At 35.9% G+C, this 17,014-nt stretch overlaps 1 protein-coding gene across 1 annotated transcript; it reads left to right on the top strand.

Annotated features, from left to right (window-relative positions):
- The first annotated feature begins 854 nt into the window (after nucleotides 1-854).
- Nucleotides 855-16,754, top strand: LOC131955260 (uncharacterized). The gene is made up of 6 exons (XM_059319298.1): nucleotides 855-941; nucleotides 1,496-1,607; nucleotides 13,969-13,995; nucleotides 14,301-14,389; nucleotides 15,881-16,082; nucleotides 16,444-16,754. Exons 3-6 carry the CDS (start codon nucleotides 13,987-13,989, stop codon nucleotides 16,546-16,548), a joined length of 405 nt encoding a protein of 134 aa, XP_059175281.1. The 5' UTR covers nucleotides 855-941; nucleotides 1,496-1,607; nucleotides 13,969-13,986; the 3' UTR covers nucleotides 16,549-16,754.
- Nucleotides 16,755-17,014: the final 260 nt, after the last annotated feature.

Here is a 17,014-nt window from a genome sequence, read left to right as displayed (position 1 = left end):
AATGACTCATAACAAGTTCACACGTATACTTAATTTGTTGGGGGGAATCCCTTCCAACACTGAAATTGAGAACGAAGATGAAGAATTATGTAAAGGCTTGTAGGTTATTTAAAGGCTTGAACGTAACTGCTCCCTCCCTCTCTCCCTCCCTCCCTCCCTCCCTCCCTCCCTCCCTCCCTCCCTCCCTCCCTCCCTCCCTCCCTCCCTCCCTCCCTCCCTCCCTCCCTCCCTCCCTCCCTCCCTCCCTCCCTCCCTCCCTCCCTCCCCTCCCTCCCTCCCTCCCTCCCATCCCTCCCTCCCTCCCTCCCTCCCTCCCTCCCTCCCTCCCTCCCTCCCTCCCTCACTCACTCACCTCACTCACCACTCACTCACTCACTCACTCACTCACTCACTCACTCACTCACTCACTCACTCACTCACTCACTCACTCACTCACTCACTCACTCACTCACTCACTCACTCACTCACTCACTCACTCACTCACTCACTCACTCACTCACTCACTCACTCACTCACTCACTCACTCACTCACTCACTCACTCACTCACTCACTCACTCACTCACTCACTCACTCACTCACTCACTCACTCACTCACTCACTCACTCACTCACTCACTCACTCACTCACTCACTCACTCACTCACTCACTCACTCACCCCTCCCTCCCTCCCTCTCCCTCCCTCCCTTACTCCCTCCCTCCCTTACTCCCTTCCTCACTCCCTCCCTCCTTCCTTCCCGTCCACCCTTCTGCCCTTCCTTCCTTTCTTTCCCTATGAAAAATATATTTATTTACTTTCCACAGCATGATTATACGAACATGCAAAACAGAAGAAACCTGCCAGGAAGCACCTAACATAGACATAACACTTAATTTAACATCGGTTGCGAGTAATTCCAGAAAGTTTAAAATAAAGCTGTTAATTAAGAAAACTATATTTGAGGTTTGTAGGATGGTATAGTTCCTAATTTTTAAAAAAAATAATCTTTTCTCTTTTTTTTCTCCTTTTTCTTTTCTATATTCTCTTCCATCTTTTACTTTTCTCTTTTCTCTATTGTTGTTATGCTCAGCATTCCATTTCATTTTGGAACCAGATATAACACAAATGATAACACAGTTCAAATGTAACAGTCCAATATAATTTTCAACTTCTAGAGGGGGACACAGGTAACATTCAAACCAAAAACACTGCTTCCATGCTACCCTACGTTGACGATACACCACACACTGATTACACACTACAGTTCACACACTTCTAATGGGAGGCCACTCTCACACCCAATCTCTCCGTGCCTACACGCTTTTGTTATGAACATCTAGGCCACGTCACAATTGTTTTCTATTTTCACTTTTCTTTTTTCTTTTTTCATTTTTCTATTTTCTCTTATATTTCCTTTATTTTCACTCTTCGTTTTTCCCGATAGGCAACGCTTTCCCATATATTCATATTTATATTTGTATTAATATTAATTTGTTTTCATATGTGTTTTTATAAAGGTGATCAATGAGAATAAAATAATAAAAAAAAATTAACCACAGTGTTTCACTTCAAGACAACATTTTTATTTACATCGATGGTCAGGTATTTGTCGAGTGGATTTTATTTTCCGTAAGTTTTGTTTAATTTTTTTAATTTAAAAAAAAAAAATTCAAATCAAACTATTCTTCTATAATCTATGCCTATAATTAATAAAGCGAGTGATATATCCCCTTAACTTTCTTATCCTTTTCTATCAGTAAGGGTGGTGTCATTTCCAGAGCTAACGTGCTATAGATCAGAAACTTTTCTTAGATTATTTTTTTTTTTAATTACTTTTTAAAAAATTGTGATAGAACCGAGAATAATTTTTAAAAATTCAACTCCAATTGAACGCAAACTGGCAGGGGCGGAACTACAATGCCGCCAGACCCTGCAATGCGGGGGGCCCAGGCTATTTAGGGGCCCACAGCCGACCATAATAATTTTTTATAGTAAAAAAAAAAATGTTTTTGCAATTTTGACTTGATGGTTGTTTTGTAAAAATATTACCGTAGCTGCTGTTGGATTTTTATTCTATAGACACCACCCCACGCTCTTGTATATTCTTTTTTTCCCTTTGTTTTTAAACTACTGTGAAAGCCGAGTCCTCTTTCTCCTACAATCAAACTTATCAAAGATAAGCAAACATTCAAACCACTTCCATGACTTATTTCCTTTTTTAAATAGTCAAATAGGAGTGCTCATATGCTCCTTTTAATAGATTTGTATTACACAAATTAAAAAGCAATTACTTCTTTAATTATTATTTTATAAAGTACTTACTAAAGAATGATATTGTATAAAAAGGAAATGTATTTAAAATTAATAATATAAATGAAAAAAAAAAAAAAAAATAAACATAACACGAGACACCATTACTTTTACAAAGCTTTTGTGTTTTATATTCATTTCACCGACTAGAGATTAAGAGGTTTAATAGCAGAGATAAAATAAAACTTTTTTTCTAGTTCCGCCACTGCAAACTGGGTTTTTATAATAGAGCAGAAAAATTGTTATTTAGAAAGGAAACATTTATTACCTTTGTTAGAAATCGGAAATAGTGTACATTGATACTTCCGATCACCGTAAATCATATAAATTTGACAGAGCTAAGGTAATAAGATCCTATACCAATGTATAAAATTTGGTCTTTCTTACTGAAACAGTATTAAGTAAGCATGTTACTACGAAAATACAAGAAAATACTACTTCTATTTAAATTTATTGGCTTTTAAGAAACCGGAAATAGAGTAAGAACTACCATCGGTTACCAGAAATTGCTCACACTATGCTATAGAATTACAAATTTGATAAAACCAAATATGGAGCGGTACTTAAAGCATACAAACAATAGTGCAAAACAACGTTTTTTTTCTTCATATTTTCAAGTTTTTACTAAAAGCTTTTATTTAACTTGCTTTCTCTTACTCTCCTCGTGCTTTGCTTCATCCGTCATTTGTCGAACTGGCGAGCAAAATTTTGACCATTTGTGTCTAACCGGTTTCTTTCAAACTTAGTTCATGTGTCAAGACATGATAATGCAATTAGCCATAAAATGCAACTTAATTAAATGCTTAATAATTATTTTATTTTGAGAATCAATTAATGTTTTTTATATAAAAGTACACAATCTGGAAGTCTAGAGACTGTCTCCGTGTTTAGCTGCAATATGAAAAATGAGATTAGATTGAAATCCCAAAGGAAAGGATAAAGTAGTTAGACCAAAACAAACTTGGAAAAGGATCAACAGTCAGTGAAACACAAGCAGCCGGAATATCATGGCCCAAACTTGAAGGAATCGTTAAGAACCCAATGCAAAGGAGAGATGTTGTTGCGTCTTTATACTTTACTGGTCTACGAGAATGATGATAAAGTACTAATTTTATCAAACTATCAAAACAATAAGATGCGTTAATTTGGTGCGCACATTTCTTTAGTCATCAATTCTATTTTATTAAGGACCGAGGGGTTTGTTATTTATGTATGTTCACACAACCGTGCAATAACAACACAAGTACTAGTGGGCATAGCCATGCGACATTTTGTCATAGAAATACCAGTCTGTGGTGCCCCATGACTCCAAAAATGTTTAAGGGACTATTTAGATTTTTATAAAACAATTTTAAATAAATCATCTACATATTTACACTACTCACAAATAACCCGTCAAGACAGGATATTAGCTTGACGTGTAATAGGAAAATCATTCACAACAGTTGGAAGAAAACTCAATATAAATCACTATCACAAAGTGTACTGAACATAAAAGTTTTACACCATTCCTCCCCTACAATCTTTTGTGATGAATAGTACACACTCAAAAAAGCTAACTAACCAAAAAAACACAAATTTCTGAACGAAAATTTCATATATAATTATTACATTGTATGTGCACTTTCTCTTTTAACTTTTGAACAAATTTCGGTAAACGGAAGTGGTATTTTGGTCTATTTCCGTGTGAACCCGAGTACTGTTTCTGTATGATTGACGAAATTTCAAAATAAATAAACGATATTATATTTGGATTACTTTTGATTTTTGATTGAACTCCGATAACCAGAAATTGTACTTTACTGCAGTGGCGTAGCTAGTATTTTTGAGCCCCTATGCAAAAATTATCAGTGGGCCCTCTTCGTCAGCCATTAGGCTACAATGGAGTTAAACGAAGGAATCAAGATAGGGGGTTTTCAATAATATAAATATTCTGTAGATTATATATTTTATACGTCCTGATTGTGTATTTATACTATATTATTATGTAGGCCTACAACCCCGTAGTTTTATAAAAATGTTACAGGCTTACAGTTAATTTTTTTTAAGTAACCAAACACAGTAGTGGACGGCGTGGCCTAGCAGTGGAGCGTTAGACTGCTAACCCTATAGTCTCGAGTTCGAATCCGAGATCAAGTTAGTGGAACGTCCGTGAGTCCACCCAACTTTGATGGGTACCTAATTCACTTTTACTTTTAAACACAGCAGAGGTGCTGTCCACATCGGAAAATTTACTGTCAAAACTGTGTTATATCCAGCTAAAATAATAAAAGATAAGTGAGAGAGGGCTAACACCCCACAGAAAGTGCACAGTTGTTGGGGGCGATGAGATGACACCTTTAGTAAACCCGTAGGGTAACCGACCTTGTGACGCAACTAACCAAACACATTTTTTTTAATTGCTCATGATTGAGTTAGATCTGTCTTTTCTCATGCTTTTAATTTTGCAAAATGATTAATAAGTTCCTTGAGATTCATTTTAGCTGCTCTTGAATGTTCTATAATTACGATGGCCAAGTTACTGACCCAATGGGCATATCTACAATTTTTTTTCATAAAAAATGAACAGCATCACAATGAGCAAATAATCAGATTTAAGAATTCCATCATAGATATAAAAAATTTCTTCCCTATCACCGTAGAATGTTGAAGAATACGTGTGGGTAACTAGCGTACCTGTCCGCGTTGCTGCTATCTAGTTATCTAGTCCCTCGTATGCTAATCTTTATCGAATCTTTGTTGTTGGGGTGAAGGTTTTTAGACACTACCGGATAGACGCCCTTGGGCATTGAGTGTACGTTAATCATCCTCCGTAATAGGCAGGTTGAATACCTTTTGGCGACCGCTTACAGACGTCGCGGAGGTTACTTGTTACACTACCGTAGGTAGCCGGATGCAACCCCTGGTTCGGTTTAAATCATCTAACGTAGATGCCCACCGTGTACCTAGTGTAGGGTGCTCTTGTGCTTGGTGTCATCCGTACGCCGGGGGCGTCGAATTCGCCATTGTTGCGGTTTGATCGTTGAAAAAGTAGTACCCATGCAGGACGCGCAATCAACGGTCTCTTGCATTCAGGTAGCCGCTGGTTATCTCGGGGCGCCCAACCTTTACTACTGCTGATGCGCTGGAGGACACACCTTATTGGATTTAGTACTCGATTTTAGTAATCCTCCGTATTCCTACTGGATGGCGCTCATTAAAACGAATATAGGCACCGTAGTGTTCTTGGTGGAGCCCGGGGCGCATCGGCTTACACGACCGCCATGGTGCCGGTTGATGCGCCTCTGCAATTTGTCCGCGAATTAAGTGGTAACGCTGACCTGCTGCGCCGGACACCCAATCAATGGCCCCTAGATGCAAAGATAGACGCTGGAAAACTCTGGGTGGCAAACCGCATAGCCTTACTGCTGGGGCATCGACATCCGAAATTTAAAAAAAAATGTGATGCCAGAAACCTTCCTAAATGTCAAAGTTTCTTTCAGGTACCTTTCTTGACGACTGTCTGGGGAAAAACACTGCCATGCAGTATACTCAATTACCTCACAAAAATTCTTGGCGATTGGTTGAAAACCTAAAACTTATATTTTTAGTAGCGCCATATTAATTAGCTAAAATTAGATCAACAAATGATATGTCTATAAGGTAAAAAAAGAAATAGTAGAAAAAAATTGACAAATGTTATACTTATCTTGTTATGAAAACACTGTCCATTATTGTTATTTTTTTTAATGGCTCAATTGTTATAATGGATGCTTAGTAGGATGGAATTTCAGGGAGGGCAGACAGATAGGAGGAAGGTGTAGGTAATCTCCTAGTAAGTTGAGATACATGTACTAAAACGTCGAAGTTCATTTCTAGGCTAATTCTCTCAATGGCTTGCCCGACAATACCACGACGCTAGTAGTGTAATTATTAGGGATGGGCCCTATTCGACTCCCCCCCCCCCCCGCCCACTGAATGCCACTGTCTGTACAGTAAGAAAGGACTGGGGGCCTTTTTGGAACTTTTAATTTTTCTAGAGTAGAAAAGAAACTGTATTTCCATTTTCTTTTTAAAATTATCTGCATAAAACAAATATTAAAATTCCAATGAAAAACATTAAATTTTTGGGTTCACAGAAAGAAGCGCAACGGAAAAAAAACGCAACGAAAAAAAAGCGCAAAACAAAAAGCGCAACGGAAAAAGCGCAACGGAAAAAGCGCAAACGGAAAAAAGCGCAAACAAAAAAAAGCGCAAATAGAAAAAAGCGCAAACAGAAAAAAAGCGCACACAGAAAAAAGAGCAAACAGAAAAAAGTGCAAACGGAAAAAGCGCAAACAGAAAAAAAGCGCAAACAGAAAAAAGCGCAAACGGAAAGAAGTGCAAACAGTAATAAGCGCAAACAGAAAAAAGCGCAAACAAAAAAATGCGCAACCAGAAAAAAACAAAACGAAAAATATGCAAAAGAGAAATTTAGTACAAAGACATAAATGGACTAGATGACACATTTATACATGACTCTTAGGGCTGCTGTGCGAGTGTCGTGTTTGATCACGTGATCTACTACCATTTAAAGCAGGGGTCTCCAAACTACGGCCCGCGGGCCGGAGGCGGTCCGCGAGGTCCTCTCATCCGGCCCTCGGAGATGTTTTTGTCGTAGGTGACTGTGGAAAAATGCCAACCCAATGAGATGCCTGGAAGAAACTCTGCCCCCCGAACTTATATTTGATAGTTAATGCAGCTCGCGGGCTGAAAAGTTTGGGGACCCCTGATTTAAAGCATACCACTACAATGTGCATTCCCATTACCACGATTCAGGCGATAATCGCTTTACACAATGCCTATTATTTTCTTGGTCAATATATATTCAACTACTATTCTCGTATAAATAAACATAAAACTATCCTTGATATCGACATTACACGATGTATCTCTCACATTCTCCCTAGTCTGAAATACCTAGCTTGCATACCATAACAGCCCGTTTCTATGGCAAAACTTGACTCTCAATGATGTATTTGATATTATTTATTTAATATTATTTCATCATGACGCACCTTGCTACCTACCAACCAACCTCCCTACCTCCCTCCCTACCAACCTACCTACCTACCTACATACCTACCTAGCTGCCTACCTACCTGTCTACCTGCCTGCCTGCCTACCTACCTAACCTACCTAATCATCTCATATATATATATATATATATATATATATATATATATATATATATATATATATATATATATATATATATATATATATATATATATATATGTATATATATATATATATATATATATATATATATATATATATATATATATATATATATATATATATATATATATATATATATATATATATATATATATATATATATATATATATATATATATACTAGCCGTCCCGGCCAGGCCCTGCTCTGGCTTCTGTGATAAACCTTTCTGTTACAGACCATTACCTGTGTGTTTAGTAATCATCATAAACCCGGCATTGCCCACCCAAACCACAACCAACCAAAACAACAAAACGCAAACATAACGCTAACACAATTACAAATACAAACGAAAACAAAAACCTAACAACAAACCCAACCACAACCACAAACACCAATACAAACACAAAGAAAAAACAAACAAAAAAGCAAACGAAAACAAAAACCTAACAACAAACCCAACCACAAACACCAATACCAACAAAAAAAAAACGAAAAAGTAAACGAAAACAAACCAAATCCAAACGCAAAACCAACCAAAAACACAAATACAAACCCAAACAAAAAAACACAAACAAAAACGAAAAAGAAAGAACAAAAACGAACCAAATCAAAACGTAACCACTAACGCAAACCCACCTAAACACAAAGAAAACACTAACGCGAACATAAACGCCCGGGGCGGAATCACCTGTTTTAGCTTAATGAACGACTATAGTACCCCAACTTATTCACAGTCTTTTGCACTCACTTAAACGAACGCGCCTGTTTCAATTTGATGAACAATTATAATACTCCAAGCTTATCCGTAAAATACCTACAACATTTGCACTTGATCAATCCCCGCTAATTATGTAATTATTTTTTTTTCCCAACACCAAAACAAAGTAATTAAAAAGTAAATTATTTTCCACAAAATGCAATGGTTTTATAAAGGGAAGTAATTGTGTTTTCCTAATTTATCAAAGGGAAGTAAGTACTATAGGACTAAATAAAGACATAATTAGAATTGTTGTAAAAGATGATATTTTTTAAAAACTTGCGTTGAATGAACATGCCGACAATTATTACTATAATTTGAAAAATGAAAATAATTTCCCAACACTTTCAATAGTAATTTTTTAACTCATAAATTTAGATAAATGCGCACGATAATATTATAACACTTTATTCCATCGAAGACAAACGACAAACATATGCGTTACAGAATTGAGCTTTATATATATATATATATATATATATATATATATATATATATATATATATATATATATATATATATATATATACATATAGTTTTGATGTGTGTTTAAACAAGGATTTGGTGTGAACGAATACTAGTGCGAAAGTTAATGACGCATTGAATAGTTACGCGGTTCATTGATCCTATTGAGCCCTACATTACATAGTTAATCATTTTATCAATGTAGATGCCATTGGAGTAGGTTTAAGTCAAAGCATGATGTTATTATAAAACTTCATCACTCTTTGTATCTTTATAAAAAGGTTATGGAAGGTTTTTGAAGGTCTTTTACTGAAATGTTTACCGTACGAATGCAAAATGATATAAACAACAATAGCTCTTCTGTTATATAGGCTACATGCAGTGTTTCTTCCAGACTCTTTTCTCCGGGGGGGGGGGGGGGGGATTTTCGGGGGAGTCAACATTTTTCGGGGGGCGGACACTAGTAAAAGTGTATGTTTACTTTATAAATTCCATTTCGTTCGGAGGGGGGAGGGCGGTAAAGGAGATGCCTGGAAGAAACTCTGGCAACATGCTTGCTGCCCATTCTGCTGTTCAGTACATGTTTTGGTTGGTGTTAGGATTGTTACATATAAGTATTCGCATAGATTTAGAGTAGCGTCCCTTTTGTTTTTACATGTTTTCATGGGTCTACGACAAAATCCCCAAAGACACTTGCCCGAATGCCGTTTGCCCGAAGGCCGATTTCCCGAATGGACACTTGCCCGAATGCGACAAATGCCCGAATGGACACTTGCCCGAATGCGACAAATGCCCGAATGGACACTTGCCAGAATGCGACAAACGCCCGAATGGACACTTGCCCGAATGCGACAAATGCCCGAATGGACACTTGCCCGAATGCAACAAATGCCCGAATGGACACTTGCCCGAATGGGACAAATGCCCGAATGCCACTTGCCCGAAGGCCGTTTGCCCGAAAATTTTAACATTATAAATTACTAAATAATCATTCGTAATCAATTTAAATTTAAAATGTTGGTAAACAAAACACATCTAAGCAAAAAGAAAGTGAAAAATATAATATTATATATTACCACGCAGATATTTTAAATTAATTTGCATTTGATATTTAAAAAGTGTAGAAACATACTTTTTCTTCCATATATGAAATTAGACAAAAATACAATTTTCATTCATCTCCGGATTTTAAAATGAGTTTTGCTTTCTTTATTAAGTAATCGCTTCAACACATTGTCTTAACAAGGTGCATTAAAAGGAGATCAAACATATCTGACTACGTTTAGTTTTTAAATTCGCCGCCTAGACCTCGCCTCATTCTTTTGTTAAATGATCACCACACAAGTTAAGCATAACAATATAAACAAACAAACGCGCCTCTGTTCAATGTTGCGAGACGCCGCGCCGCCTACGCCGTGTCATAAAAGCTATATAACCACCGCAACACGTCGGCTAAACAAGTTGTTCAAAACATACATCAAAAGAATGTTAGAACACCGCCGCCAACATCACCTTACATTTATTAAAGAATAAAGTTTTTCATACAGCACTTTCTCAGTTTTGAAAAAAAAAATAATAATAGCTAAATTTAAAAATATAAACAACTTTGTTTTATGCTTAGAATTGTGTTTATAATCAAAATTTCAAACTTAAATTGATTAAAGAATTTCTATTTAGAAATATTATTTATTATCTTATATTAACATTTTTTTGGGCAAACGGCCTTCGGGCAAGTGGCATTCGGGCATTTGTCGCATTCGGGCAAGTGTCCATTCGAGCATTTGTCCCATTCGGGCAAGTGTCCATTCGGGCATTTGTCGCATTCGGGCAAGTGTCCATTCGGGCGTTTGTCGCATTCGGGCAAGTGTCCCTTCGGGCATTTGTCGCATTCGGGCAAGTGTCCATTCGGGAAATCGGCCTTCGGGCAAACGGCATTCGGGCAAGTGTCTTTCGGGAAAACGTCCGGCTCCCGTTTTCATTACCCTTCAAACAATAGTCTATTTTAGTTATATTGAGATTAAAGAATGTAAATAAATAGAACACACAATTATGTAGAATAGGAACGATTGGGAGGGAAGTGACATAGAGCGCAGGAAATTTAGAGGTTAGGTAGGGTATAATAAATGGTGGGGTTAGGAAAGTTAGGGGGGTCCATTCTCTAATAGGCAGTCTATGTCTCTTTCGTACTTTCGTGTTGGTTTAGTGTCGACCCTGTCCTCACCTCACATCCCAACAGTTGGATGACGCTTACCGTGTAATGTTAAAATAAATAGCATGTAATTGAGTTAGTTCGAAATGAGTTTTCATACAAGCCCAACGAACTAATTAAGGTTGTCGCAAAATGTAACATATATATAACATATGTCAATGATGTCAATGAATTTTCATAAAAAAAAAGATGTCTAGTGCAGTTTACGAAACTAAAGAACTTCGCCGATACTTTTTAGGTGGGTAGGTGGGTATGTAGGTAGGCGGGTAGGTGGTTAAGTGGGTAAGTGGGTAGGTAGGTAGGTGGGTAGGTGGGTAAGTGGGTAATTGGGTTAGTGGGTAGGTGGTTCGGTAGGTAGGTAGGTAGGTAGGTGCGTCATGATCTGAAATAATATTAAATACATAATTGTTATTTTAGTGCGAAAGAATGTTGGTGCGAGAGATATGACGAATGCATGTTTGATGACGCGGATGAAAAAGAGTGAAGTTGTGCCATAGGAACGGGTTGTTATGGTATGCAAGCTAGGTAGTTCGGACTAGGGAGAATGTGAGAGATACTTCGTGTAATGTCGATATCAAGGATACTTTTAGGTTTATTTATACGAGAATAGTAGTTGCATAAAAATTGACCAAGAAAATAATAGGCATTGTGTAAAGCGATTATCGCCTGTATCGTGGTGATGGGAATGCATATGGTAGTGGTATGCTTTAAATGGTAGTAGATCACGTGATCAAACACGACACTCTCACAACAGCCCTAACAGTCATGTATAAATGTGTCATCTACTCCATATACGTCCTTGTGCTAAATTTCTCTTTTGCACATTTTTCGTTGTTTTTTCTGGTTGCGCTTTTTTTCCGTTTGCGCTTTATTCTGTTTGCGCTTTTTTCCGTTTGCGTTTTTTTGTTTTTGCGCTTTTTTCTGTATGCGCTTTTTTCTGTTTGCGCTTTTTTCTGTTTGCGTTTTTTTCTGTGTGCGCTTTTTTCTGTTTGCGCTTTTTTCCGTTTGCGCATTTTTTCCGATGCGCTTTTTGTTTTGCGCTTTTTTCCGGTGCACTTCTTTCTGGTCACCAAATTTTTTATAGAGGGAAAAGGGCCCATATTTGCCTCGGGCCCCTATGCCTTGTTTACGCTAGCTTTACGGTGGCTACGCCACTGCTTTACTGTATTTCTGGTTTCTAAAATGCCGATACTTTAAATAAATTTTTAAATTTATAAGAACATCATTTTGATTTTTTCAAATTTTGAGTTATTTTCGGTGACCGAAAGTAGTACTTTATGCTATTTCCGATTTATAAAAATATATCACTTATAGAGGACCGATTTATTTCAAAAGTTTTACGTAAGTAATTACTCGTAGACTATCCAATTCGACATAAAATGTGACTTAATTACATCCTCTGTAAACTTTTAATAATTAATCAATTTCCTTTATAAAACGCTAATTTTCCCCTCCTTTATAATCACATTGTTTATGTTCAATTGAAGCGAAATTCTTTTCGCTTTCTGATATACAGAGTATAGAGGAAATATTGTAATCGTGGACAAAAAACACACGAAATGTTGACAGTTTTCAACGTTTTACAACTCAGTACTTCATCTTATACGGAGTACAGGGGTCTTGATTTAATTGGGCGAAAGTTCTAAATCCAGTTTCATCAAAATGTCGGCGTTTTACGCGTAATAGAATCGGAAAAACTGGGCCTTGCTATTCTGTCCGTTTGTATGTTATGCATGACTGTGAACACGGAAACTTAAGAACCGTTATACCTAGATTGATGAATTTTAAAATAAGGGAGGAGTGGGTGAAAAGTCATAAATTTCACTTTTTAGGGTCTGGAGACAAGAATTTAGTAACTTTAACAATGCAAATGCACCAGATACTAGTTCTACATTTCAGATAACTGTATGCAGAGCCGTTTTGAATAGCTGTTCACTATATGCCTATGACAGACTTGCAAAATGGTGATTTAGTATTGTGACATTTTACCCAAGTGCGGGTCAAAAAGTCACATGCTTACGGTGAAAAGTCACACATTTTCATATTTTATATGGTTAAATCTATTTATTCCTAAAAAAAACATTTTTTTTTGCTATTGAAAATAATTTCCCTTAACAATCATGTATATTAATGAATGTTTAGATGATATAGGCATATATATATATATATATATATATATATATATATATATATATATATATATATATATATATATATATATATATATATATATATATATATATAACTATTTAAATAACTAAAAAGCGGGTTCAGGATCTCATCTTTTTTCTTTATAGTAATTTCAAAAGAGGTGTATAAGCATATATTTTAAGAAAATAATTTTTCTCCTTCAAGTGAATTATTACAATAAAGCTGGTTATGAATAGTATTTAAGCATTGTGTGGGTACGAGAGTATGTGTTACGTGATATGTTTTTCAATTTAATTTTTTTAACGAATAGTTTAATAAATGAATCCACCTGAATTATTATCCTTCACAACTTTTTTTTATTTTATCTGGAAAACGTGTACAAAATAACTTCCATTTGTGTGGTATAAAAATACAATTACATTAGAACAAATTTAAATTTGTGTTTCTGTTTGTGTTTGAGTGGATGTTTATGTTTGTGTTTGACATTGTGGTGAGAGTTAGGTTTTTCGATTGATGTTGTATTTGAGTGTTTTTGTCTTTATGTGGTTGTTTTTTAGGCGTAGAGGTGCAGAGATTGGACATAGCTTATATTTATGTTGATGTTTTTATTTGAGGTTAAAGTAAAGGTTGTTTTATGTGTATGCTTATATTTATGTTTGTATTTATGTTAGTGTTCATATTTGTATTTATGTTTGTTTTGTGGGTGTAGATATGGTGTTTTTTTTTAGTTTCAAAAAGGGACTTAAGATTATGTTTATGTTTATGGTTGTAATAAGGGTTGGTTTATGTTTATGTATTTGTATATATTTGTAATTGGCTGTGATATGAGTTAGGTTTAACAAAGTTCTTGGTATATTTCGCAAAATAAACAAACAGTTCTAATACGATTTTATTTTAGATTAGCAGTCTATCAACAATGAACCCCGTAAGTGTTTTTGATTATTCTGCATTGAAAATTATATATATATATATATATATATATATATATATATATATATATATATATATATATATATATATATATATATATATATAAAGAGGGAAGGAGAGAGTGAAAAAGTCCTACAAAAAACAATATATATGTATAAAGACACAAATATGTGAAGACATTTATTTCAAAAGTGATTTATATATCTGCATAAATGTACAGTAAATATTTGAGATGTTCCAGTAGTTTTATTTTTATACAAGAAAGTAAAAAAAATTAAAGTGCCTACTTTCAATCCTTAGAACAGTGTCACTAACATTTCAAAACACCAGTTAGGTGACAAGACGATTTTAAATAGCGCAGATACGCTACGAAGTCTTAGAAAAAAAAGGTATTTCTAAATCCATCCATCCATCCATCTATCCATCCATCCATCTATCCATCCATCCATCCATCCATCCATCCATCCATCCATCCATCCATCCATCCATCCATCCATCCATCCATCCATCCATCCATCCATCCATCCATCCATCCATCCATCCATCCATCCATCCATCCATCCATCCATCCATCCATCCATCCATCCATCCATCCATCCATCCATCCATCCATCCATCCATCCATCCATCCATCCATCCATCCATCCATCCATCCATCCATCCATCCATCCATCCATCCATCCATCCATCCATCCATCCATCCATCCATCCATCCATCCATCCATCCATCCATCCATCCATCCATCCATCCATCCATCCATCCATCCATCCATCCATCCATCCATCCATCCATCCATCCATCCATCCATCCATCCATCCATCCATCCATCCATCCATCCATCCATCCATCCATCCATCCATCCATCCATCCATCCATCCATCCATCCATCCATCCATCCATCCATCCATCCATCCATCCATCCATCCATCCATCCATCCATCCATCCATCCATCCATCCATCCATCCATCCATCCATCCATCCATCCATCCATCCATCCATCCATCCATCCATCCATTCATCCATCCATCCATCCATCCATCCATCCATCCATCCATCCATCCATCCATCCATCCATCCATCCATCCATCCATCCATCCATCCACTTAGTCGGAAAATTTAAGTTTTGCAATTTGTCTGTATGTCTGTATGAGTGTGTGAATGTGTCTGTGTGTGTGTGTCTGTGTGTCTGTTTGTCTTTGTGTCTTTCTGTAAGCAGGATAACATTGAGTACCGTTACAGCTATATTAACAAAATTGCATATATGAATATCAGTGTTTCTTCCAGACTTTTTTCTCAGGGGTGGGGGATGCGCTGGGGGCTGGGGGCGAACACTGTTCAAAGTAAATATTTTCTATAAATATTCCATTTCGTTCTGGGGGGGGGGGGGGGCGTTAGACTCTTTTAACTTTTCAGCGACATTCGATAAATGTAATTGGAACTTTGTAATTGGTTTGTAAAAGCCTATAACATAAGTATTGTTTCAGTTAGAAGAATTTCGCATATAGGCTATGTAAAAGATCTAAGTATATTATGTTTTATGACAAATTTTGAGTAATTTCTGGAGAACGGAAGTAGTACTTAACCATACTCCGATTTCTCAAAAAAAAAAGGATATGAAATTTTTTTTAACTTGATTCCTCTGTCTTAAGCACTATTATGTAGAGACTTTTGCTATTCAATGGGTGCGAAATTATTTTTTCTATCAGATTTTATTCTGTTTAAAAATTTAAGTATTTGAAAAATGATTTTTTTAAAAAGATAATATCCCAACTGCATTGGAGATGCCATCAACATTAGTGTTATTTATTAAGAATATTCGCTTAGGGGAGATCACTCCTGCTTTATTTTTATATAATGAAGCCCTTTTTTTCTCAATAGAATAGAGTTTGGCTACTACTGCTACAATTTTAAACAACGAGGTTTCAATGTACTTATGAGTTCAAACAGGATGGACTTTATCATAGTGATGAACGATGGAAATATGAGTAAACAGAAGCCTCGACGAGTTAAATTGCCTTACAGAGGAATTGGGAATGAAAAGATTGCATTTGAAATCATATCACTTCATAGGGAATTTCAGGTATATCTAGGACAGAGAGATACAAAGAAAAATCGACACACAAACAGACAAAATTACACACTGACACAGAGACACACAGTTATACATATATAAATAGGCAATGATTTATGAAGTCAGGTACAGAAATATACAGAAAGACACAGACACACAATTAGAAGGATGATGCCGACGAATGAGCACAAACACGCGTACTCACACAAACATTTAGACACGGATTACCAAGCAGACACGCACAGACAGAGTGATAGACATTTGCACAGATACACAGTCATACAGAAAAGCTGAGGTGATTAGCCCTGAAGTTCAACTCAGAAATACAAACAGCCACAATAGTTTAATTTCTTTTTATTTTTTATTTTAGGTAAACCTGAACAACGTAAAAATTTTAAATTACACATCTGCATTAGATTGCTATGATTCGTTTAAAGCAGTCGGTATCCCAAATCTAGATCTTTATATGACATGAAACGTTTTCACAACATAGACAAGTGGACCCATGCGCGGGTGAACGAGGTTCAGTAAATAAAACAACTTTTTTTCATTAACTGCCTGAATTTACTTTGTGCATTATTAGCATATTTTGCAAACAATTAAATATATTTTGATAGTTTCAATAAATCAGTCAGCTGTTAGATATAGACCTTGGAACTATTAATAAATGTTTGATCTAACATACTGAGTTCGTGTTTCTTTAAAAGTAACATAATTAAATGTTTTCATAGTGTTCTATCTATATGCTACTAAAACTCTGCTTTCTTTACAAGTTAGTATCGTAACATTTTGTTATTCTTGTTGTTTAAATATTTGTCTAAACATGAGATCACAAAATCTGCAGTATGTGTAAAATTTTAAGTATATTCTTTAAAGTGAAGGTATATTAAAAATAATTAAAGAAGTTAATATAATTCAGATAAATATTCTAATTTAGAAAC

The sequence above is a fragment of the Physella acuta genome, unplaced genomic scaffold (genome assembly GCF_028476545.2).
Source record: "Physella acuta isolate Inbredline_101_S28 unplaced genomic scaffold, ASM2847654v3 ptg001060l, whole genome shotgun sequence".
NCBI lineage: Eukaryota > Metazoa > Mollusca > Gastropoda > Physidae > Physella > Physella acuta.
This window is presented reverse-complemented; position numbering and strand designations above follow the sequence as displayed.